This window comes from Girardinichthys multiradiatus, chromosome X, assembly GCF_021462225.1.
Source record: "Girardinichthys multiradiatus isolate DD_20200921_A chromosome X, DD_fGirMul_XY1, whole genome shotgun sequence".
NCBI classification, from domain to species: Eukaryota; Metazoa; Chordata; class Actinopteri; order Cyprinodontiformes; family Goodeidae; genus Girardinichthys; species Girardinichthys multiradiatus.
Window position 1 is genome coordinate 8,587,958 of NC_061817.1, and position 25,561 is coordinate 8,613,518.

General features: G+C 38.6%; 1 protein-coding gene and 1 long non-coding RNA gene across 4 annotated transcripts; one reads left to right on the forward strand and one right to left on the reverse strand.

Annotated features, from left to right (window-relative positions):
* The first annotated feature begins 5,535 nt into the window (after window positions 1-5,535).
* LOC124862191 lies at window positions 5,536-7,339 on the forward strand. Its single transcript, XR_007036884.1, has 3 exons — window positions 5,536-5,846; window positions 5,998-6,068; window positions 6,956-7,339. It is a non-coding gene; the product is annotated as an uncharacterized LOC124862191 (long non-coding RNA).
* Window positions 7,340-10,132: 2,793 nt separating this feature from the next.
* On the reverse strand, window positions 10,133-24,584 carry LOC124862331 (activating transcription factor 7-interacting protein 2-like). 3 transcript variants are annotated; one of them, XM_047356180.1, is made up of 15 exons: window positions 24,470-24,584; window positions 21,695-21,941; window positions 19,321-19,393; window positions 19,049-19,180; window positions 14,679-14,747; window positions 14,534-14,571; window positions 14,389-14,429; window positions 14,250-14,305; window positions 13,607-13,652; window positions 13,316-13,395; window positions 12,856-12,898; window positions 12,467-12,546; window positions 10,968-11,153; window positions 10,692-10,879; window positions 10,133-10,605 (listed from the first exon to the last, which is right to left on the reverse strand). In XM_047356180.1, exons 2-15 carry the CDS (start codon window positions 21,916-21,918, stop codon window positions 10,395-10,397), a joined length of 1,467 nt encoding a protein of 488 aa, XP_047212136.1. In that variant the 5' UTR covers window positions 21,919-21,941; window positions 24,470-24,584; the 3' UTR covers window positions 10,133-10,394. The 3 variants fall into 3 exon arrangements, with proteins under 3 accessions (XP_047212136.1, XP_047212134.1, XP_047212137.1); XM_047356178.1 differs by having other exon boundaries at window positions 10,968-11,168; XM_047356181.1 differs by lacking the exon at window positions 21,695-21,941 and having other exon boundaries at window positions 10,968-11,168; window positions 24,470-24,567.
* Between the last annotated feature and the right edge of the window lie 977 nt (window positions 24,585-25,561).

Sequence of the window (25,561 nt, forward strand, 5' to 3'; positions counted from 1 at the left end):
CCAGAACAACTGTTAAGAGGAGACTGTGTGAATCAGGCCTTCATGGTAAAATAGCTGCTAGGAAACAACTGCTGAGGACAGGCAGCAAGCAGAAAAGACTTGTTTGGGCTAAAGAACACAAGGAATGGACATTAGACCAGTGGAAATCTGTGCTTTGGTCTGATGAGTCCAAGTTTGAGATCTTTGGTTCCAACCACCGTGTCTTTGTGCGGCGCAGAAGAGGTGAACGGATGGACTCTACATGCTTGGTTCCCACCTTGAAGCATGGAGGAGGAGGTGTGAGGGTGTGGGGGTGCTTTGCTGGTGACACTGTTGGGGATTTATTCAAAATTGAAGGCATACTGAACCAGCATGGCTACCACAGCATCTTGCAGCGGCATGCTATTCCATCCAGTTTGCATTTAGTTGGACCATCGTTTATTTTTCAACAGGACAATGACCCCAAACACACCTCCAGGCTGTGTAAGGGCTATTTGACCAAGAAGAAGAGTGATGGGGTGCTGCGCCACATGACCTGGCCTCCACAGTCACCGGACCTGAACCCAATTGAGATGGTTTGGGGTGAGCTGGACCGCAGAGTGAAGGCAAAAGGGCCAACAGGTGCTAAGCATCTCTGGGAACTCCTTCAAGACTGTTGGAAAACCATTTCAGGTGACTACCTCTTGAAGCTCATCAACAGAATACCAAGAGTGTGTGGAGCAGTAATCAAAGCAAAAGGTGGCTACTTTGAAGAACCTAGAATATAAGACATATTTTCAGTTGTTTCACACTTTTTTGTTCAGTATATAATTCCACATGTGTTAATTCATAGTTTTGATGCCTTCAGTGTGAAGCTACAATATTCATAGTCATGTAAATAAAGAAAACTCTTTGAATGAGAAGGTGTGTCCAAACTTTTGGTCTGTACTGTAAGTACATCAGATATGATGTTATTTAGTCTTGTCCTGATTAAAGATTAAATCTCAACAGTTCAGCTAATTTAAATATAACTAAATAAATAAAAAAACATTAAAACTGCTTCTGTCTCACTGCTCTTTGTTATTCCATCTGTCTTCTCTTTCATATTTTTTGTGCTGGGTTATAAATGTGGAATATTCTTTTTCTCCCAGGTCTGGATAAATGAAAATTGAGTGTGGAAAACTGTTTAATTTTTCAGACTTTATGCTCATCTTCGGTTTTCTAAATGACTAAAATCTAATAATGCTTAACAACGACAGATGCTTTTACATTGATTTGTATTTTAATCAGTCCTTATATTTTTGGTTTTTAACATCATTCCTTGATTTTGATATTTTACACTTCAGTGTTCAAAAACTTTTTGGACTTATAATATCTGCTGGAAATTACACCTTTAAATAATCTTGTGACACATCAGATGGTTGTTGTAAGATTAAACAGCTGTTGCAACAGGAGGTTGCCAGACCAAAACCATCAGCTTTACAATGACACTCCAGAACACATCTACTACACATCTATTATACTCATTACCAAATCCCCTCCTCCCCTGCAGCCACACATACACAAGCCACACACCGTTGGAATGTGGTAACCTTCTGAACTCTAGCATCTTATCCAGAAGCATCTGTTTCACCCCGCTTCCCCTCCAAACGGACTTATGTTCCTACTATGATAAAAAAAAAAATTAAATGCTTTTGTCCTGCTTTTGAGGTGACGATCCGTCTGACCTGACAATGGCTTCCACCTTCCTTCCTGCTCAATTCCTGTTGGTCATCTTCAGTGCTTTAACAGGCAAATGGGGAAATGTTCATCACAGAGGAGTCGAGATGTCTACCCAGATAACTTCCAAGTTAACCTCTAGGTCACCAATTACACATGCACGGATGTCCCACACGTCATACACAGGTCACACACAGATTGCATTTAAACTTAACTCTAAGAACTCTAAGAATATATAAGGATAAACAAACATAGGCAATCATAAAATTATTCTACAAGATACCTTCAAATTAAAATAGAAAGGAATTGAAATGTCAAACAACACATTAAGACACGTTTATTTATTTACAAATATGAAGGTACAGAAATAAGATACAGTTCTAAAAGGTTGCTTTAAATAAAAGGCATATACTGTAGGATATTCCAAATCACATTTTAAGACTGCAAGAGTTGAAGAATTTGAAATAGAGCTGGTCTAACTTAGTCCCAATGCCAAAATAATTGCAAAATGGCCCTGTACCACACTGCAAAAATTTTAACAAGTTTCAACTTTTTGTTGTTTCATAATTGGTGGAACCTCCTGATAAGACTTCTACTGCAGTTCAAGGTCAATATTTTGTATTTAAATTTCTACGGTCATATAAAGAAAGCGGAATTCTGTAAGTTAATTTGGGTGTGGATAAGTATGAAATTGTGAAATAAAAAATATATAGCAGTGCTGGCTATAGTGGAACTGATAATAAATATACAGGCCCCAGGATTATTACTACATCCAGTATTATACAGTAGAATTAAAAAAAAAGCTAGGAATTAATCTCAATATATGTGTGCCATTTTAATAGTTTTATCATTTCTCTTAATTTAAACAAAATTGCAATATTACACTAAAAACCTAATAAATAAACAAGGAAAAATATTTTATTTAATGTAACACATACATATGCCTTCTATTTGTTTTGTAGTCACTTATTTGTGCAGATGATGATTATTTGTTTATTCAGGATGATCATAGTTGCAGCACAAACGATGACAGGGAGAGGGCGATAAAGTCCCAGGAAAAAGCTTCGTTATATTTGAAACATCTGAAGTTAACAACTTTCTCTGTCTGTTAAGAAATGCAACATACACAGTATATGAGCAAAGGCCTTTTCTTCTTACTAAGATCAAAATGTATATTGAAAAATACCCATTTAATAAATGTTATTGTGATTCTGGTACCTATTCAGGCAGTTTTTTACTGGCTGTCTGACCCGGCCTCTGACCGACTGATTCTGCCAGCCCTTTCTCTGCACCAGTAATCCTCATAACTACAGCAAGGATAGTTTTATTGAAAATCCCAACCAGGCAATAAAAACATAAACACGTTATACTGACATTGAATAATCACAATAACAATAAAAAATGACAAATATAAACATGCTCTAAATCTAAAAATCATAAAATCATATTTTATCCCAGCTAAGATTTAATGTAAAATATGAAGAAATAAACCATGAAGAATTAATAGCGGGTGAATAAATAATAACTACCCTCAACCATCTTACAGCTCATCCTGGATATTTTAACAATGGCACGTCACAAGTAAAGTTAAACCCCACGTTCTCTGGAAAAAAAAAAAACATGTCTGTGGGTTCATTAATAGTCAATAATCTTTTATACATGTTTTTTCTTCCACTTTACTGTTGGATCAGCTTTCTCAAAACGGACTATTTAAATCTAGCTATCAGATCACATCTTTGTATTTTAGAGAATGAGAAAAAAGTATCTTGGGGAGATAGTCAGAAAAACAATCTCATGTGTTATTTATTCAATTATTACAGATATTTTGACATCATCACTTGGGGGGAGGTAAAAGTTTTATTCTTCACTGTTTTCTCATAATAACAATGATAATGTCCCGCATGCCATTCGCTGGCTTCAAGAAATCTTAATGTGGAGGAGTTGGTACTTGATGAATAGGTCAGATTGAAGGAGGCTGAGATCTTCTTCAGAGTGAATGATCCAGCTAAAAGTTTAGTTGAGATGGAACAAGTGATGGTAATGAGCTGATCCCACGTAATCGCACCTGCAGGATCTATAGTGATGTTTGGTTTTGAAGAATCACTAAGAAAATGAAACCAAAGTTTTGTTTTTTGTGACATTAAACCAACCTGAGGGTCTATTCAATTAAACTATAAAATCTATTTTAATATTAAAATACTTGTTAGATTCAGCTGGACAGGATTACTAAATTGTGTACTAAACTCTTCATCATAAACCTTAATTTTGAACTGGCAGTGGTATGATCCTTCATCCTCAAACCTGACCTGAGGAATATGGAAAGTAGCAGAGCTACTGATTGAGTTTACAGTCAGATTTAATGTGCCTGGTGTGTTCTTGAAGACAAATGTTCCTCCAGCTTGTCCATCAGGCACTGAACATGTAATAGTGACATTCTGACCGAAGGTAATATTGCCTTGAGAATATCCACTGATGATGGGTTTTATCAGACCTGTCAAAAACAAAATAGTAAACAATGTCATATCCATTAAGTTTTACATCAACATAGTAAATACATTTAACAAAACATTATGAAACCCCAGTTCTCTCAGATTTGGTACCACTCCTTTAGCAAAGCAGACAGTAACATGTTTTGTCCATGAAGCCTATTTTGATTGCTCTATTACCCAATAGGAGCTGACCCATTACTCTAGCCAAAGTTTTATCTGGGTGCCCACTTCCAGTTAGGACCACTACCCACAAGCCTCCAGAACAGCACAAGATTTTCTTATATTGTCCATGTTGGATTGTTTTCACATTCTGGATTTATATGAATGCACACAGTTGTAACTAGCTATTTACTTACACTGTATAAAAAGAAAACCTTTTTTTCACTTTGTCATAAACTAAGACAGAACTTTGTTTTTCTGTTTTAGGTCGGTGGGGATTAACAAAATGTTTTCTTTTTGCTAAATGCCAGAATAATGAGATTTTTTCTTCTTTGGTATAGTGCAGAGGTTTACATACATTTCCTCAATATTTGGTAGATTTGACTTGTGTATCTTACATTCATGTGCCTTTAAAGCAATACAAGGCAGACAGTTAGTGGCCAAATCATATCTGTTGATGTCTTTTCAGATTACATTTCCAAAACAGAGAAAATCTCTTCCTCTGGACTCACTTGGGGAAAGTAGTCAGAAGTTGAAGAGATGTCAAGAAATATCAAGGTATGTGTGTGTTTTGTGATTTTTTATTTTCATGACAAAGTTTTAGTATTTTTGGGTAGTTGAGAATGAAATAATTTGGATAATTTTTTGAGACCATCAGTAGCTCTACATCAGACCAACATAGAGACGTTTATTTTTCAATATGTTCGATGACTAAGCATGCCTTTTCAAGTGTGGATGCAGGCTGTCCGTGGTATAACGTATCACATTGTAATTGCTGTGATATACAGCCTTTTTAGTCTATAAAATGGCAAGACTTTTAATTGCAAACATCAACATCATAAATGGCACATAATTGTCCTTGAAAACAAATGTGTATCCTTTGCATTATCAGTTATTTCTCCTGTCATGCTTTGTATTTCTTTGAGTTGTATCAATAAAAATGTGATGGCAGGATAATTCTATAAATTTAAATTGTGTTTATTTATATGGCACAAATCCTCCAGGATGTACCAAGAAGCAAAATTACATAACAAATTGGTCAAATCATATACACAAGTAAATATCTTTGATGTATGCTATTTTTTATTTTTTATTTTTTGGTAAGTTAGAAAGGAACGCAAGGAACTTTACCTAAATATGTTTATTTTTCAAAGTTATTTGTCAAAGCAAGCTTACTGTTCTGCATGAAACAGGCATGTTTCAGTTAGATAATTGCTAATACCTTGCTGTTTTTTAGAGCTCTTGTGAAGAAACAGGGCCTGAATGTGTCAAGGTGGGAGTGCAACACACTTCCACATCCCCTACAACCTGACTCCAGCTCTTGCGGTGTGTTTGCCATAAACGTATTAAAAATGTACTCCTATATTCACTTGAGATACATGTTGGGCTATATGTGTTTTGTGTTTGTACTTCAGTTTGAAGAGAAAATACTTGATGGACAACATCCTGTTTTTCCTGCCGGACGTAAGGATGTGGAAATGCTACGTTGGCAGATTGCAGTCACTGTGCTGGAAGCATCAGGTGGGTAACAAAAGTAGCTCTCATAAAAGATAACAACTACATCATTTAAAGGTCCGTTTAGCTCCGTAAAGTAAAACTATCTGTGTTTCTAGGGTATGTACTAAAGTTTGCAAACTGGACAATTAGTTTATAACCACTTTCATCCTTGCAGATGACTTGACAGATATCTGCTGCATCTGTGGACAGAAAGACGATCCCAAAGAGAAGAACAGCATCATTTGGGTATAATCATAATTCTCAATACAGTGTTCTAGAAAATGTTGACACTTTAAGATAAATATTTTATACATGAAATCATAAAGTACAAAAAAGTTAATAGGTAATACTATTGCTGCTAGAATGATGTTAAAATAAAAATTAAACACTTTAAATAAAATTCAGAGGTGCAAGGAAAGTGCTTTGTGTAGCTCCTGGACCAGACTGTGCAGGCTAAGGAGTTCCCAAGTGCTTATTTGGCATTTGAAGCAGACATGTGTGACTGTACCTCCCATGAAGACATCCATTGGGATATGGCCTCATGTCACACAAAGAAAGAAGGAAGCCCCAAAATCCAAACATTTACTTTTGTGTTAGTGTGTATATGAAAGACAGCTACATATATTTTAAGTAGAAGTAGAAGGCTAATTATTCAAAAATGTTTTTGAATTTGTTGAGTCCCAATTATTTGTTGGATTTGGCACAAAATAATGTTTGCCTGTGATGAATTATTATGGATGGAGAGTGTCTGTAAGTGTATTGTAATAAGCACTGACACACACTATGATGTTGTCAGTGTACATAAGTTCCAGATATGGCTTGAAGAAAACAGTAAACAGACAAGTTAGTTGCTGTGACTGGGACTTTCTCCCAAAGGGCCACAAAGGAGCTCCTGTATAAAATACAGATCATTCAAGGTGAGCCTTGCATCAGTCAACTGTAGTAAGTAAACTGATGATTAACTGACTTTCCCTATTAACACTGTTAATCTTGCATATAGATCCCAAGATCAAATATTTTCCACTCTTAGGCAATAAGTCTTAATAGTAGATGAAACATTAAAATATATGCTATGTGTGTACCTACATGACAGGTGAAATATTACAATAAATTTAAATCTTTTTGTTCTGCAGATATCCTGTGATGTGTGCTTGAGGTGGTTTCACCATGTTTGCTGTGGATGTCCAAACACATCAGCAGCTTTTATTTGTAAGGCCTGTTGAGGGAAGATGACTTGTTGAAGTTTTTCACAACTCTGCAATTTGTTCAGTGTTTATTTACAGGTGGAATTACACCAATTGTTGTTATACTATTATTTATTTTAGATTTTAAAAATAAGCACATTGTATTTATGTTGAATACTTATCTTAATTGAATGACCTATGTTTAAACAACATGTTCTTGAAAGTTTGACAGTATCTTTTAATTTTTAAGCCTAAAAACGATTTTCCCTGTGGTGTTTTGTAATGAGGTATCTGTAAATTTGTCTAGTTTTAATTTTTGTCCAGCCAATATGTCTGTCTATAGTCTTCTTATGTTGAAGCTGTAAATAAATATTATCTTGACCAATTCAAAGTATGTATACAAATTTTACTGTTGTGGTAAAAGGTGTGATCATTCATTTCTAATAGGCAAGGGAGAGAAAACATAATGTTAAGTTAGGGGAAATTAATGGGCAAAAACAGCCATGTTTTTATAAACTAATATTCAAGTCCAAGTGATGATTCTACTACAGGTCCTTCTCAAAATATTAGCATATTGTGATAAAGTTCATTATTTTCCATAATGTCATGATGAAAATTTAACATTCTTATATTTTAGATTCATTGCACACTAACTGAAATATTTCAGGTCTTTTATTGTCTTAATACGGATTATTTTGGCATACAGCTCATGAAAACCCAAAATTCCTATCTCACAAAATTAGCATATCATTAAAAGGGTCTCTAAACGAGCTATGAACCTAATCATCTGAATCAACGAGTTAACTCTAAACACCTGCAAAAGATTCCTGAGGCCTTTAAAACTCCCAGCCTGGTTCATCACTCAAAACCCCAATCATGGGTAAGACTGCTGACCTGACTGCTGTCCAGAAGGCCACTATTGACACCCTCAAGCAAGAGGGTAAGACACAGAAAGACATTTCTGAACGAATAGGCTGTTCCCAGAGTGCTGTATCAAGGCACCTCAGTGGGAAGTCTGTGGGAAGGAAAAAGTGTGGCAGAAAACGCTGCACAACGAGAAGAGGTGACCAGACCCTGAGGAAGATTGTGGAGAAGGGCCGATTCCAGACCTTGGGGGACCTGAGGAAGCAGTGGACTGAGTCTGGAGTAGAAACATCCAGAGCCACCGTGCACAGGCGTGTGCAGGAAATGGGCTACAGGTGCCACATTCCCCAGACCTGGGCTACAGAGAAGCAGCACTGGACTGTTGCTCAGTGGTCCAAAGTACTTTTTTTGAATGAAAGTAAATTCTGCATGTCATTCGGAAATCAAGGTGCCAGAGTCTGGAGGAAGACTGGGGAGAAGGAAAAGCCAAAATGCCAGAAGTCCAGTGTCAAGTACCCACAGTCAGTGATGGTCTGGGGTGCCGTGTCAGCTGCTGGTGTTGGTCCACTGTGTTTTATCAAGGGCAGGGTCAATGCAGCTAGCTATCAGGAGATTTTGGAGCACTTCATGCTTCCATCTGCTGAAAAGCTTTATGGAGATGAAGATTTCATTTTTCAGCACGACCTGGCACCTGCTCACAGTGCCAAAACCACTGGTAAATGGTTTACTGACCATGGTATCACTGTGCTCAATTGGCCTGCCAACTCTCCTGACCTGAACCCCATAGAGAATCTGTGGAATATTGTGAAGAGAACGTTGAGAGACTCAAGACCCAACACTCTGGATGAGCTAAAGGCCGCTATCGAAGCATCCTGGGCCTCCATAAGACCTCAGCAGTGCCACAGGCTGATTGCCTCCATGCCACGCCGCATTGAAGCAGTCATTTCTGCAAAAGGATTCCCGACCAAGTATTGAGTGCATAACTGTACATGATTATTTGAAGGTTGACGTTTTTTGTATTAAAAACACTTTTCTTTTATTGGTCGGATGAAATATGCTAATTTTGTGAGATAGTAATTTTGGGTTTTCATGAGCTGTATGCCAAAATCATCCATATTAAGACAATAAAAGACCTGAAATATTTCAGTTAGTGTTCAATGAATCTAAAATATATGAATGTTAAATTTTCATCATGACATTATGGAAAATAATGAACTTTATCACAATATGCTAATATTTTGAGAAGGACCTGTAGTTCACAATGAAGCAGTCTTCAGTGTGGGATGTTGCCTAGGACGTCCACTCCTGTCTCTTTGTAGCAACCTGCTAATGACTCTCTGTGACATTTTTAGATCAGTGGCCACTTCTGTCTGAGAAGATCCTGTTTTAAGCCTCACTGGTGAGGTACTGTTGATCAATTGTTAGGTGTCGTCTTAGTCTCATGTCAAAATGTGACCAGCATGATGAGGACTGTTTAAATACCAATTCTGATTGAACCAGGAAATTTATAGATCGATTCATTAATCAAACACCTGCTGTGAATTTTGTTGTTAAGCTCCTTGTTAGAAAACGGCAAGTTGTGCAAAAAGTACTGAAACACTTAACAGTTGGACATTCAAAAGTTTATAGGTCACATTAAGTTCACCTGTAAAGGTTATAGAGCAGTTTAGGTTCATCCTGAAACTCCACCTGATAGGCGGATTTCCCTTTTTGTGAGTAATGTATATTAAAATTTGTGGGTGTAATGTGAAAAATGCAAAAAAAAAAAAAATTATCTTGCATTAATACATCTGCAAAGTACTTGTTATAGGTTCATATCGACTAAGGATGTAAAGGGATTTTTTTGGGAAAAATGTATGACGTTTAAAAGCATAACAACCTGCTGGATGACTCTTAAAGTACTGAACTCAAACACGAGCAGACAAAGCTGTTTGTTGTTTCTAACACAATAACATTAGTGTAGAAAACTGACGTGCAAATGTTCTAACTGGCCTAAACCAAGAAAACGAGCCTAATTTGACGTAGTACAGGTTGACCGTTTTAACCATATGAACATACACCTGCTGGTGTTATGCTACCAATTATTTTTATTATGAAAGTTAAACTCCTTGTAATTACCTGAATGTTAACTTAAAAAGTATTTCAAGTACAACCCCAAAAAGGCCAGTAATTAACCAGGTATAGTCTAACAACCCTTTTAATGATAAACAAAATTCACATTAAAAAAATCATTTGTTTTACTTTGCAAAGGAGAACAATATGCAACATTAAAATATGAACTTTATTGCAAACAATAAAAAAAAAAATCCAACATTTAGTTCAAATCTTGCTACTTTGTTTTTAAAGAAACAGTACCATGTTGTTGCTCCACCATCTTAATCAGTAACACCCAGCTGTAGGTTTGTATATGTCCTCTATATGAAGCTAAATATTTTATGTGCATTTGTTTTGTTTTAATTAAACTGAGATCTGTTTGTGTAAAAAAATTATTTCTATTCTAAATATTCTAAATTTCTATTCTTAACTAATCAGGCAGGATCGCTGTAGCAACTTTACTATAGGGTCCATATCGGCCAAATATGTCTTTGCCCACTACAGCCGCACACAACCTGTGGCCACGCTTGTACTTATTGATCAGAGCACACATGGGCAGAGACTTGGCCTCCAGTTTATCGTAAGTATCCCACTTGAGGAAGACGCCACTCCCTTTAAAGGTCTCCATCGTCAGGAGGATGCTGCAGCAGGGAGAGAGGAAATGTGATGACAAACTCCTTGCCTTCACAATAATTTCACTAAATATTTGTCCAGTGTTTTTTCTTACGTGTAACTTTCCATAGGCGGCGCACAGGGGTTTTTGTCCTCCACGTTCCAGAGAACGGATATTCGAGTTGGGTTCCTAATGAAGGCAAGATTTACGTCTACTCTTTGAGGCAAACTATACGATGCTGCTTCCATCTTCAGGACGGAAGGGAAGGGGATGTTGGGAAGAGGCGGATAAAAGAACATATCCTATTTGGAGCAAAAACAAAGAGAAGATGTTTTGAAACTTGCAAAACAAAAATATGCCCATTTTCCATCTGTGGTGCATGTGTAATACCTCAACATCCTTCATTGGTTCTATGCCTTCTATTTCTTTGAGCGGAGGACTGCTGCTCTGGCTGGGAGGGGAATCATCTTTTTTTATCCTTTTAGCCACTGGCTCCTCAAAATGCTCTAGCTTCTTGTCATTGTAGTCTTCTTCTTGGAAATCTGTTACCTCTCTTTTTATTGTGCTGGCAAGTTTCTGAATTTGACAACCCAAAAGAAAATAAAGGCAACAGATAAAAAAATAAAAACCATGAAATGAAATCTTATGAAAAGATGTTTGATTGAGAGCTCAGTTGGATGAACATACTGTATACAGTTTCAGTAAGAAGCGTACAATTCCTGCAGCACTGTAGATGTATTTAAAATATTCAATGATTTTTGTAAAAACAAAATACCAAATCCCAATGTGCACCTAGCACAGGTTTAAATGTATTTTCTGTTATCCACACGGTCCAAATAATGCATACACACTCAAATGTAAAAACACTCCTACTCATTTAAATGGCTCTTAGCAAGTTGCATCTCATACCCACACTTTGTATAGCCACCAATAAGCTTCTGGCAAAATTCTGCCTGGATATGTGGACCCTCAATGTCAGTCTGCTTTACCTTTTCCAGTTTTGCTATGTGTTTTAGGGTTTCCTTTTTGGGATCCTAAATGCTACCCTTCAATGAAAGCAAAATATTCAGGGTGTTCTTGAACTAGACAAGAAAGAAGCCCTGCACTACAACTGGTGCCTTCAAGCTATTCTGAAAACAGAAACTGCCCACATGGACAAGTAAAATGTAATGTTTTATAGTGAAACGATGCAGAGATAAAGCTATTAGGCCCCAGTGACAGGTTTTTTTTTAAAGGAGTCAAGGTGATGTTTTGAACCCTAAGAACACTTCAACTGCCAAACATGGGGATGGCAGTATCACCCTGTGGGTTTCTCTTACTGCCATGTCCACAGGCAGTAGATAAAATAACGAGGGAAAAGGACAACCCTGAATTTAAATAATCAGCCCAGCGACTGGAACTTCTTCCAACGGGACAATGATCCCTGACATGAATTAAAACTGGTTTTGGAAGGGATAAAGGAAGCCAACATTAAGCGTCTGGAAAGTCCTGACCTTAACCCAATTGAAAATTTGCAAACAATGTCTAAAAGCCGGGTCCATGCCAGGCAACAAATCAATTCAAATGAGCTGTGTCATTTGTGATAAGAGTAGGATAAGAGTAGAGGAATTTATACAAATAGCATTAGTTGTTTATGCATATAATAGCCTGTATGTATAATTTTCACTGAGTGTGTTAGGGAAAATCCACCATAAGTTTAAACTTATGCACCCAATTCTTGCTTTGAAAAATCATTGAACAAAGAACAAACAAGGTGACATAAGCACAACAATAATCAGTGATAACATTTCATATATAACAAGTAAACAATATACATAAATCCATGGTACAAGTACACAGACGTCTCAAAATAGTTTTAAATTACTGATGTAATCAAGTGGTGTCCTTACTCTGATGGACCCCGATCCTACCATGCACTCTGAAGAGTCGAAGGGAACGAGACATGGTGGTGGCTTCTTCTCACATAAATCTGCCACAGCAGCCGTCGAACGTTGGGGCAGATAACAGATAAACAAGGAGAAAGATCAGGAAGGGAGCAACAAGAGAGCTTTTATTCACATGCAGATCGGTTCGACTAACTGAATTTAATCTATACTACCGCTTATATGAGTGAAGATAAGAAGATTTATTCTATGCCTGTAATTGTTGGGGAATATTGTGAGATGTCAAAACAGCTCAATTTGTGGTGACTAGGATTGTGCGAGGGTCACACAATCTATACTAGCAGGAGTAAACATGGTTTTATCTGGGAAAGTCAGACATCTGCAAAGCAACTTACCTTCATTACTTGAGCACCGATCCTTTAGTTCCCTGTTTATTTCCTATAAGGCAAAAACAATCCACTTAGAGCACAATGGCTATTCTCTTTTTATTTTTATAAAACAGTTGTTGGAGCTTCTACTTAGTTAGCCACACAATAGTCACAAACTTCTTAATGTACAAACGTTTTCTAATCATTATGCATTATGGTTACTTTTAATGGAACAAGTACTAATTCTCTAATTTTGAAAGTTTGAACCTGAAATATGATGCTGATAAAATAAAACCTTCACTGTTTATTGAAGGCAGCAAATTTATGCCTAAATGTTTAAAAAAAATAAATACTCAAAACATTTAAATAACATTCTCGCCCATAGACTGCTGGAGATAGGCACCAGCTCTCCCGCGACCCACTATGGAACAAGCGGTAGAAAATGACTGACTGACTGACATTTAAATAAACAAAAATATGTTTTTACCTTAGAGTCAGGAGAACCCCAAGGAGTAAGAACAGGAGGAGGCTCCTGCGGTTCTAAATCTGCCATAGCAGTGGTCAACACTTCACACAAAAAGGAAACAATATAAAACACACACAAGGCCATAAAACAAAATGAATATGTTCAGTTTTCTCACTAGTTGAAATGCATTGGGCCATTAGAACATAATAAATTAATTCAATTATTTTTGCATAAAAAGATACTAGAGCAAAATACTGTAAATCATTTTTAACCTTAAAGGCTGAAATATTTACTGCTTTGAAATTAACTTACCTTCATTATCAGCACACAACAGCTTCAGTGCATTTCTTGTCATTTCCTGAACAAACCGATGAAAAGCCGCTGCATTAGGAGTCAACTCATTGCAGGACAGAATTATGCCTGAAAGTTTGCTGCCCATAATCTCACTAATTTTAATATCAGACAATCATAACCTGAGTAAAGACAAAAACTGTTTTTAAATAAAATGTCATTAAAAGGAAACAAAGCTACCTTTAATCTTTACCCAGAATATCCTGTTTGATATTAGAATTTGTTCAATGTGACAAAAAAGCAAAAAGGGGGGAAAATACGTTTTCATAGCACTGTTTTCATCTAACTTAAACTAAAATGTGTTTGGTAATGAAAGATTGTTTTGTATTTGCATTAATATACCTGCTCAATTAACAGCTTTAAGGTCTACAGCAGGGATGGGCATTATTGTATTGTCATCATAAAACAAAATAAAAAGCATCAAGATACATTTCAGGTACACCATCACCCTTCCCAAAATGCAAGACTTGTCAAGCAAATTGGAGCTGCTTGATTAAAAAAAACAACCTGATCCCTCATGAAAACTATATGTTAAAAATCAAACTTATTTAAAGAATAAACATAAATTGATTTAGTAATCAAGGATGAAAGGAGGCACACTTACCATCATTTGGAGAAGCTCCCCACCTTTTGCTTCACAGCTGGGTTTTTTTTTCTCTACTATGGTTAAACCAAAACAAACAAATTAAAAACAAACAATCTAAATTCAGATACTTGTGTAATTTCGCTTGATGAGCTCTTACTCTGTGGCATTGCTTCCACGGTGTCATGCTGTGGGGTTTCCCTAAAAAGTTCACAACAAAGCTCATTACCTCGACACTTATTCAAGTCGCACACAAATTCAGGCTCTTCATAACACTGATTAGGAACTGAGCGAGTCCCACATACCTGAGGATGTCAGTGTTACCAGTGGAAGATGGAGAACTCTACAAGAATTTAGGAATAGATTCAACTTTGGGACATATTGCTAAGATTAAAATGCTTTTATACAGAATCACAAATAAAAATAAACTGGGTAGTATTTTATACAAACCTGTTTCTGAGTATTTGCTATGTGGGAGAAAACTACCTCGGCTCTCCTCGCTATTGCACTGATTCGATTCTGAGGAAGAAAGAAGAAACAGATAACATTGGTCATTTAAAGCTCCATTTATGGGAGATTACCCCTTCAGTTTTTGTCCCCTTGAATCTTTCCACATTTGATCACATTACAGGCACAAACATTAATGTATTTTAGTCAGATTTTAGGTCACAGACTAAAACAAAAGATGACATGAAGAAAAGGATTGTCAACATTTTTCATGAATACAAATCTAAAAAGCGTGGCGTGATACATCTTGACAAACTTCGCAGGGAAGGACTTGGACTCGCAAACATGAGACCATTAAATGCAGCAATGAATAAGCTATTTAAAGATGTTTACGTATTGAAGATCTTCTCAGTCTCAAATCTATCAATTAATCTAAGGGGTATTTTTTTTTGTCAGGGAAGCATCTTATTGCACATTTAAAGTGAAGAAATTAGATGTACAGTCATGAAAAAATTGGAATATGCCTTTAAAAACAATTTAGCTCTAATAGGAAATGGTCACATCGTTCGTTCGTTCGTCGTCTTCCGCTTATCCAGGACCGGGTCGCGGGGGCAGCAGACTCAGCAGAGACGCCCAGACGTCCCTCTCTCCAGACACCTCCTCCAGGGGGAGCCCGAGGCGTTCCCAGGCCAGCCGAGAGACATAGTCCCTCCAGCGTGTCCTGGGCCGTCCCCTGGGCCTCCTCCCGGTGGGACGTGCCTGGAACACCTCCCGAGGAAGGCGTCCAGGAGGCATCCGGTATAGATGCCCGAGCCACCTCAACTGGCTCCTCTCGATGTGGAGGAGCAGCGGCTCTACTCCGAGCCCCTCCCGGATGGCCGAGCTCCTCACCCTATCTCTAAGGGAGTGCCCGGCCACCCTACGGAGGAAGCTCATTTCAGCCGCTTGTATCCGTGATCTCGTTCTTTCGGTCATGACCCAAAGTTCATGGCCATAGGTGAGGGTAGGAACGTAGACCGACCAGTAAATTGAGAGCTTTGCTTTTCGGCTCAGCTCTCTCTTCACCACAATGGACCGGCACAGCGCCCCCATTACTGTGGCAGCTGCACCGATCCGTCTGTCGATCTCCCGCTCCATTCTTCCCTCACTCGTGAACAAGACCCCGAGATACTTAAACTCCTCCACTTGAGGCAGGAACTCCCCTTCAACCTGAAGAGGACAAGCCACCCTTTTCCGGTCTAGTACCATGGCCTCGGACTTGGAGGAGCTGATCCTCATCCCAGCCGCTTCACACTCGGCTGCGAACCGCCACAGCGCATGCTGTAGGTCTTGGCTAGAGGGGGCCAGCAGGACCACGTCATCCGCAAAAAGAAGAGACGAAATCCACTGGTCCCCAAACCAGACCCCCTCCGGCCCTTGGCTGCGTCTAGAAATCCTGTCCATAAAAGTTAGGAACAGGACCGGCGACAAAGGGCAGCCCTGCCGGAGTCCAACATGCACTGGGAACAGGTCCGACTTAGTGCCGGCAATGCGGACCAAACTCCTGCTCCGCTCGTACAGGGACCGGATGGCCCCTAATAAAGGGCCCCCGATTCCATACTCCTGGAGCACCCCCCACAGGGCATCACGAGGGACACAGTCGAATGCCTTCTCCAGGTCCACAAAACACATGTGAACCGGTTGGGCAAACTCCCATGAACCCTCGAGCACCCTGTAGAGGGTATAGAGCTGGTCCAGTGTTCCACGGCTGGGACGAAAACCACACTGTTCCTCCTGAAGCCGAGGTTCGACTATCGGTCGGACTCTCCTCTCCAATACCCTGGCGTAGGCCTTACCAGGGAGGCTGAGGAGTGTGATCCCCCTGTAGTTGGAACACAACCTCCGGTCCCCCTTCTTATAAAGGGGGACCGCCACCCCAGTCTGCCAGTCCAGAGGCACTGTCCCCGACTGCCACGCAATGTTGAAGAGGCGTGTCAACCATGACAGCCCTACAACATCCAGAGACTTGAGGTACTCAGGGCGGATCTCATCCACCCCCGAAGCCTTGCCACCGCGGAGCTTTTTAACCTTTTTAAAGCTTTTTAAAGTCGGTGACTTCAGCCTGGGTGATGAAAGAGTCCAACCCCGAGTCCCCATCCTCTGTTTCCATCACGGAATGCGTGATGGCAGGATTGAGGAGATCCTCGAAGTACTCCTTCCACCGCCCGATAATGTCCTCAGTCGAGGTCAGCAGTCTCCCGCCCCCACTATAAACAGTGTTGGCAGAGCACTGCTTCCCCCTCCTGAGGCGTTGGACGGTTTGCCAGAATCGCTTCGAGGCCAACCGGTAGTCCTTCTCCATGGCCTCACCGAACTCTTCCCAGGCCCGAGTTTTTGCCTCTGCCACAGCCCGGGCCGCAGCACGCTTGGCCTCACGGTACCCGTCAGCCGCCTCAGGAGTCCCACAAGCCAACCACAGCCGATAGGACTCCTTCTTCAGCTTAACAGCATCCCTTACTGCCGGTGTCCACCACCGGGTTCTGGGATTGCCGCCACGACAGGCACCGCAGACCTTACGGCCGCAGCTATGGGCAGCAGCATCGACAATAGATGCAGAGAACATGGTCCACTCTGACTCTATGTCTCCAACATCCCCCGGGATCTGGTCGAAGCTCTCCCGGAGGTGGGAGTTGAATACATCCCTGGCCGAGGGCTCCGCCAGGCGTTCCCAGCAGACCCTCACTATGCGCTTGGGCCTGCCGAGTCTGTCCGGCTTTCTCCTCCTCCAGCGGATCCAACTCACCACCAGGTGATGATCAGTGGACAGCTCAGCCCCTCTCTTCACCCGAGTGTCCAAAACATGCGGCTGAAGGTCTGATGATACGACAACAAAGTCGATCATCGACCTCCTGCCTAGGGTGTCCTGGTGCCAAGTGCACTGATGGACACCCTTATGTTTGAACATGGTGTTCGTTATGGACAATCCGTGACTAGCACAGAAGTCCAATAACAAAACACCACTCGGATTCAGATCGGGGAGGCCATTCCTCCCGATCACGCCTCTCCAGGTGTCACTGTCGTTCCCCACGTGGGCGTTGAAGTCCCCCAGCAGAATAATGGAGTCCCCGGGAGGGGCACTATCCAGCACCCCCGACAGGGACGCCCAGAAGGCAGGGTACTCTGCACTACCACTCGGCCCGTAGGCTGAAATGATAGTCAGAGACCTCTCCCCAACCCGAAGGCGCAGGGATACAAATGGTCACATATTAATGTCAAATCTTACATAAATCCATCTCTGGAAACTGCAATTAAGCTTCAAAAACATTAAGCTAATTTAAATTATTAAGCAAAATATGTCAACAAAGATTTATTTTGACTCAGCCCAGGACTTTCCTTTTTTTTTATTCTCATCTCAGTCCTTGGTGGATTTGCTGGTATGTTTTGGGTCGTTGTCGTGTTGGAGGGTCCAGTTCTGCCTGAGCTTAATTTATTTTCCCACAATTTTCCTCGAGCAAACTCTGATACACAGAAATATTTAAGGTGGATTCTGTGATGGGGGGCTGGACAGGTCCTGCTGCAGCAAAGCATCACCAGACCATAACCCTTCTACCTCCATGCTTCACAATGAGGTTCTTTTCCTGGAATGCTGTACTTTGTTTACGCCACAGATGCCCTCGGTTCTGGCATCCAAGACAATCGTTATTAGACCCATCTGTCAAAAGAACATTATTCCAGAAGTTCCAAAGTATAAAAAAAAATGATCCTAAAGCTTTTTGGTGCTGTTTCTGTGTGATTTCTCAATTTGCTAAAAAATCGGAGCAATACAGACCACACAGATGTCACCCCGCTGTGACGTCATAAGGCGGCTGATCAACAGAACCACAGGACATTTAGGAAAGACTGGCACAGCAACATTACACAAAAGTTGAAAAAAGTTTAGTTAGTTCTGAATTTTTACCTCTCTTTAATCTAAAGTCAGGATGAAGGCCTTCTGCACTGGCTTTGTCAGAGGTCAATAAAATGTCTGCAATAGGTCAGATTCCCGCATGTCCATAAAACTATAAATACAGGCACTGAAATAAGCCGTTGTAACCTGATAAAATGTGGAAAAGCTCAACTTGTGTCAACACTTCATCAGGGGACTTTACAACTGATTTAACATTCAAAAAATAAAATCAGAAAGACATGAACCAAACAAGATAACATGCAGTGGAACAAGATAATCAAGCTAAGAGTTAGATGTTTAATAACATTATCAAATATTAAATGCTTAAAAGTTGACTGAGGAATTGTAACTCAGATACGAAAAAACACAAATAAATCACAGGAAAAATAAACGAAGGCTAAAAAACATAATGACCAGAAACAAAGAAAACACTAATAATTTCACTCACCTCTAGTTTCTGAATGGAAGTTTCTAAGCGGATTTCATCGTTTGTGTCTTGAATGTGTTGTATAACACTCTGAAGCTCCCTTTCTCTGTTTGCCACTGCTTTCTGGACCTCCTGCTCAATCAGAGTTTGCACCTGTAGAAACACAGAAAGCCAGCGAGAATGAGAAACCATGGTATTTACATATAAACATTTTAAAATATCTTGCACATACAAAGTTTATTATTTAAATCTTTAAATTAGTAATAACCACAAAATCTCAAGTTTTTTCTCACTTCTGATTGAGAGGTCTTTAGCTTCATATCACTGGCTCGAGTTGGACCAGACCCAGGAGGTAATGTCTTCAGTCTTCTCCAGAAAACAGACAGAAAGTCAAAAAACAATTAGATATTAGCTTAGTATTGGCCTATATATATATCATCAAAAGGAGCTAACAAAAATCTTAATTTTTTTTAGAAACACACAAATTGGAAAAAAAAAAGAAAATGATGCATTACAGTGGAACATACGCCACACTATCACACTGCCAGAGAAAGCCAAACCCCAAAAAGCAACATGTACAACATAAGATCTGACAAATAACGGAGAATATAAAATTATTCAGCAGGTAGATCAAAATTGAAAGAAAATGTATCCAAACCCAGTGTCATGATTGAATGCAACAAAAATAATCCTATTTGTCTTTCTTCAGTGTCACCTACTTGCAAGTGGCATTCCTCAAGGATCCATGTCTAGCCCCATCCTGGTTTCACTTCAAATGTTGCATTTAAGGGCTATTTTTAATATTTCTTAATCAATATATTGCCATGCCACTAAAATTTTAAACTTAATATATAGTTGGGCTTTAATTAAGCTGTGTAAATGACACAAAACTATTAGTGAGTTTAATGTTTTTAATTTGGATAAAATCTAAACTACATTCCCAACATACATTTTAGCTTCACATAAAAAATATTTGGTGCAGAAAAACGTTGCCATCTCTTTGACAGTTGTTTTAAACTTGACAAACTTTGCCTACGATCATCTATTTTTCCTTACCACAAATGCTAAAAAAATATAAAAATGGAACAAGAATGTTTATTTAAATTATGCAAATTACATTTTATGAAATGTCTTTAATTACACACCCCTTTTCCCTTATCTTCTATTTTTAGTTAGTTTGGCAGCTAACAACATAGAGACGCAATGTGAAATCAGCTGATGACCGGTTAGGTTGAGGTGGCAACAACACTCTTCAGAGTGGAAGTTATTACAACACAATTTATTACAATTACAGTGTGGGGTTTCTGCCAGCCACAAACATGGTGTGTTTTAAAATATGGTGAATGCTGACCATTATAGCTCTTAAAAAGAAATCCGAATTGGCAGGTCAAAGCCAAACATAACCACCAATCAGAAATTGGTATTTTTTTTATCCAAGCCTGAGAGTTGCAAAAAAAGGGGCAGCAGAACTGATACAAATCTAAGTACTAAGTTTTCTTAGTAATACTAAAACACAAATCAAATAGTAATTGTAGAGTATTAAAATTGCATTCTGAATGTGTGTCAATGATCCAAAAACAGTTTTTAGTTTTAAAGGAAAATTGAGAAATTGTATTTTCCATCAACATAGCTACTGTTAAGAAAAAAATTATCTAGAAAATTGTTCACAGACCCAATCCAATCTCTTTTATTGGACCTAATTATAATTCCATCATAACAGTAAAATCAGACATAATATTAAACATTGCTTGATTATAGATTGCAGGAAGTAGTAACGAAACACAAAACTCCTAGTTTAGACAGACTTTTAAGACACAAAGCATCAGTAATCCCCTATTTATTTGCAATGTACTACTGATTATTTTCAGAACCACATACACTATAGTGCCAAAAGTATTGGGTCGCACCGCAAAATCAATACATTCCAGTGTTAAAAGCTCTTCTGTGGCTGCAGCTGTATAAAGTTTGCTGTGGAGAGACATGACTGGCCTGTACAGAGTCCTGACCTCAACCTTCTTGAACACCTTTGATATGAATTAGAACGGAGGCTGCAATTCTGGTTTTCTCATCTAACTATGAACACACTCCTAAACCTTGTGGAAGAAGTTTACAGAATAGTTAAAGTAGCTATTGCTGGGAGCGGTGAGTCCATCAACAAATTGGACATTATAGATTAAGAATAGGATGTCACCAAAGCTCATTTTCATGTAAAAGTAGACAGACGAATACTTTTGGCAATATAGTCTACCTTCTAGAGACACCAACCGACACCCTAGTGAAGCTCAACAGTCACCAACATCTCCCTTCTGGAAAGAGGTATACAACAAAAGGGGGCCATTACTTTGGTAAGTGGAGAAAAAGGATTAATACTATTGTCTTATTTCTACATTGTGTGTCTGCTGTACATTTCCAGGATAAGTAGAGCAATATGGGAAAAAATGATTGACAGTACTTTCATAACACTCTTTTTGGCCCAGGGAGGAAGATGCGCACACAATAAATAGGGTAGCATTTAAACACAAAGTAAACCAAGAATCCAAATGAGACAAACACAGTGAAAGTGCAAGCCAGAAAGAAAAACAGATTTTTTTCCATGCACGAACATATGGAACAGTGCACAGTGCTCTGAAGATGCAGCTAATGAAGCTTTTTACACAGACAACTTACTCATCCAGAAGATTCAAGGCCATCTCTGCATCAGACCTGAATCCATATGACACTTTGAGGGAACGCCAATTTTTAAAGGCCAAGCCAATGTTTATCCGACAATCGCGCCTGGAGCTTTTCGACAGTGTCCTATTTAAATGTTTCCCTCTCTTGTGTTCGGTGGACAGATCAGCAAGTCCACTGGAGCCAGTGGAAGCTGGGCTTTGATCTGGTATGGCTGACATGCTGGGTTTAAATCTCTGGCATGCTGTAGAGACAGAAGCTTATAAGATCATGCACAAAGAGTGCAGGTGCATCTCAGAAAATTAGAATAGCGTCGATTTTTGTGTTCATTTAATTCAAAAAGTGAAATTCATTTAGATTCATAACAGAGTGATATATTTCAAGTGCTTGTTTTTGTTGTTCTTAATTTTGATGATCGGAGCTTAGTCCGGGCAATAAAACAATTTCAAAGTTTCATAGAGGAGTAGAAAATGACAACAATGATAAAGGCAGGCTTTAAAATTCAATAAAACAGGCCTATAAGGCAGTACATGGGGCCACCATATTTTAAAAGATTTTTACAAGATTGAGAACAAATTTCAACCTTTGAACTTCATTAATTTTGTACTTATACTATGTTTTTTATGCTTGTATAATTATTTTACACTTGAGTGTTTTTTTTTCTGTGTCCCACAATGCTTCAGGGAATTGCTTGTTTAGTTTACGGCAAATTTTTAATATAAATACTATTAGTAATTAATAACAATTTATTTTAAATTTAAATAAATCCAGTTGGTATTAAAACAGATGCCATCTTAGAGACTGGACTGTTTAATTAAAACTGCCCTGTGAAATATTTCAACCTTTCAATTCAGTAACATATATAGTGATTTGTTTTTGTTTAGTTTTTTTGCCCATATCGACCAGCTCTATTATAGCTTACTGCTGATAAAACGTAAAATTTCCCTTTCTCAGAAAATCACACCATTTCATAAAACCAATGAAAAAAACTTTTCTAATAAGAAAAATGGTTATCTTTACACAATCATGGGTAAGACTGCCAACTTGACCACTGTCCCGACAGTCAGTCATCGACACTCTACACAAGGAGTGTAAGCCGCAAAACGCTATTGTTAAACAAGGTGTTTGTTCCCAGATTGCTGTATCTATCACATTAATGGAAGGTTGAGTGAAAGGAAAAAAAGAGTTGTAGAAAAAGGTGCATCGAAGAATTCTGATCAGAATCAAAAGGCATGAACTGCAGCTGGAGTCAGTGCCTCAAGGGTCACCACAAACAGTTCTACCCAGTACATGGGCTACAGCAGTCATGTTCCTTGTGTTAATCCATTCCTGAACCAGAGACAACATCACATGTCGCACCGGAGTTACAAACAAACATTTACACAGTGGTTGAAAGTCCACTTTTCAGATGAAAGTAAATTTAGGTTTTTATTTTGAACTCAAGGTTCTAGTGTCTGGAGGAAGAGTGGAGAAGCACAGAATCCAAGCTGCTTCAGTACAAATGTGAAGTTTCCATAGTCAGTGATGCTTTGGGGAGCCATGTGCTTTCATCTGCTTTTATAGGTCCAATGTGTTTGAGTCTTAAGTCAATGTAGGCAACTACTGGGCAATATTATGCTTCCCTCATTATCCAATAATAATTCCAACCGATGAATTATTATGTTAGAACTAGTTCCAACCGAACTATGCACCTGTCTACATGGCCAAAAGTACAAATACCTGGTTTATTCACCGACACTATGCTCGATTAGCCAGAAAGGAGTAATGTCAAGAAGAAGATGAGAGACGCCAGAGCCAACAATGCAGAAAAGCTAAAGGCCACTATTAGAGTAACATCTCAGCGGTGCCACAGGCTGATGGGCTCCTGTACTGTACATAAACACACTTTTTAATAGATTGACATTATTGTACTTCAATGCTTTTTTTACTGGTCCAGCTTGTTGTCCTTTGTCTGTGTTTTGGGAAGGGTAGGAGTTTGCCATGTGGTATTTGTTTGGGCATCTGACAGTGAAAATGATGCAGCCCAGGACTGTGGGAAGTTCAACTGAAACATGAAAGCAAATGTCAGCTGTATGGTAATTTTTTTCATGATATTGAAAGGATAGGAAGTATAAATATATATAATATCAGTAAATGTCGGTTATCAGCCCAAAATTTCATAACGGTGCACGACTAGTTGAAATATATCTTTCTGTATGTAATCAATCTATATACATGTCCCTGTATGAACCTAATTACTGTAGTAAACATATTTTTAGATATATTACTAAAATGTTCCTTTCTTTCATCGGTTTTTCAAAACACAACCAGCAACATGGATGTTTATATGAAACCGCATAGCATGCGCTCCAGGAACCTCCCAGTACGATACAGCCTTAAAAAAACAACCAAGTGTTCATGAGGTCAGTCATTTTGTTTCCTCTTTACAGCACACGTTATCGAAAAAAAAAAAAACGTTTTGATAGCATGAATAAAAAGAAAATCTTCACTTAGGGTCTGAGTTCTCCTTTTACTTCTATGTAAATCTTGTAACCCTTGATATGGATAAAATACTGATGCTTCTAGAAGGTACACGTTACAGTATAAGGCTACTGATTACTGAAACAGGCCGCCTGCTAACGAGCATACATTTCGGCTTTGGTTCTTTTTTTATTTTCCTATACTGAGGGAAATATGGTTTGAGAAAAGTAAGACAGTTTTAATGTAAAATTAAGTCACTGCAAAACGAAAAAAGAAAGTTATTAGTCCAACAGTTAAATTATATATACTCACAAATCTTCGGGTTCTCCCTAGGCTTTATTTCGCTTTTTCTTCGTGTTCTATTGATGCTTAACGGCAGCTAGCAAACTAACCGCAACATGTATTGACGCCGCCTACTGGACTGGAGTATGGCCCGACAAGTACCAGAAAGCCAAAAGCGCATGTTTTTTTTATAATTGTACAGTACAAGGGGCTTTACAATCCAAACACCCATTTTAGCCCCCCGCTTAGCCAATTTAAACTCGTTTAGAGCCGCAAAAGTTACATGACTTTTTTTAAAGTTATAATTTTTCTGTTACAGGAAATTTATTATCATTTATTATTGAAGAACCAACGTTTTATTTGTATTAAACATTTGTAAAAACGTAAAACTTTTACAAAAGCATGACAGATACATTTTCTTCAATATAACGTTATTTGTGGAAAATCATGTTTAAAAAAGTGCATCATTTCCAGCCTATTGACAACAAAAATACATGTGATAAAATATTAATGGTGTCATTCTGTTGCAGAAATCCAATGTCAGTCAGTCAGTCATTTTCTACCACTTATTCCATAGTGGGTCGCAGGGAAGCTGGTGCCTATCTCCAGCAGTCTATGGGCGAGAGGCAGGGTACACCCTGGACCTGGGTTCGATTACAGTCCGAGTACCGTGCTTACAGTGCTACCAACTGCGCCACCGTGCAGACCATGTAATCATTCCATTTAAAAAACAGAAAACCTGCTAAAACCTGCATTTGATATTATATCTAAATTTAAAAACATTAGTCATAATTTTTTGCCAAAGTTACTAAGAGCTGTTGTGGGAGGTCCAAAGAATCATTTGCAGGTCCAGAGCTGCAGGTGGCAGAACCCTAGTACAGTATCTGACAAGTTATTGCCTTGTATATTGCCTCGTATAATTAAATAACATTTGATAAGTATAATACTTATTTAAGATGTATTCACATAAAACATGCTGACAGATTCTGTTATTATTATTATTATTATTACTACTCATTTTTATAATACTTAACAAAACAACAATAACTGTTCATATGAATAATGCATCTTTAACAATTAAAATAAAATCAATAAATTTATTGCTAATATTAATATTACTGC

Coding starts and splice junctions, on each gene's coding strand:
- LOC124862331 (XM_047356178.1), bottom strand. CDS start 21,918: ATGTCAGCCATACCAGATCAAAGCCCAGCTTCCACTGGCTCCAGTGGA. Junction 19,394..21,694: donor GCCTTGAATCTTCTGGATGA/GTAAGTTGTCTG, acceptor TTTCTGGAGAAG/ACTGAAGACATTACCTCCTG. Junction 19,181..19,320: donor TAAAGACCTCTCAATCAGAA/GTGAGAAAAAAC, acceptor GTGTTTCTACAG/GTGCAAACTCTGATTGAGCA.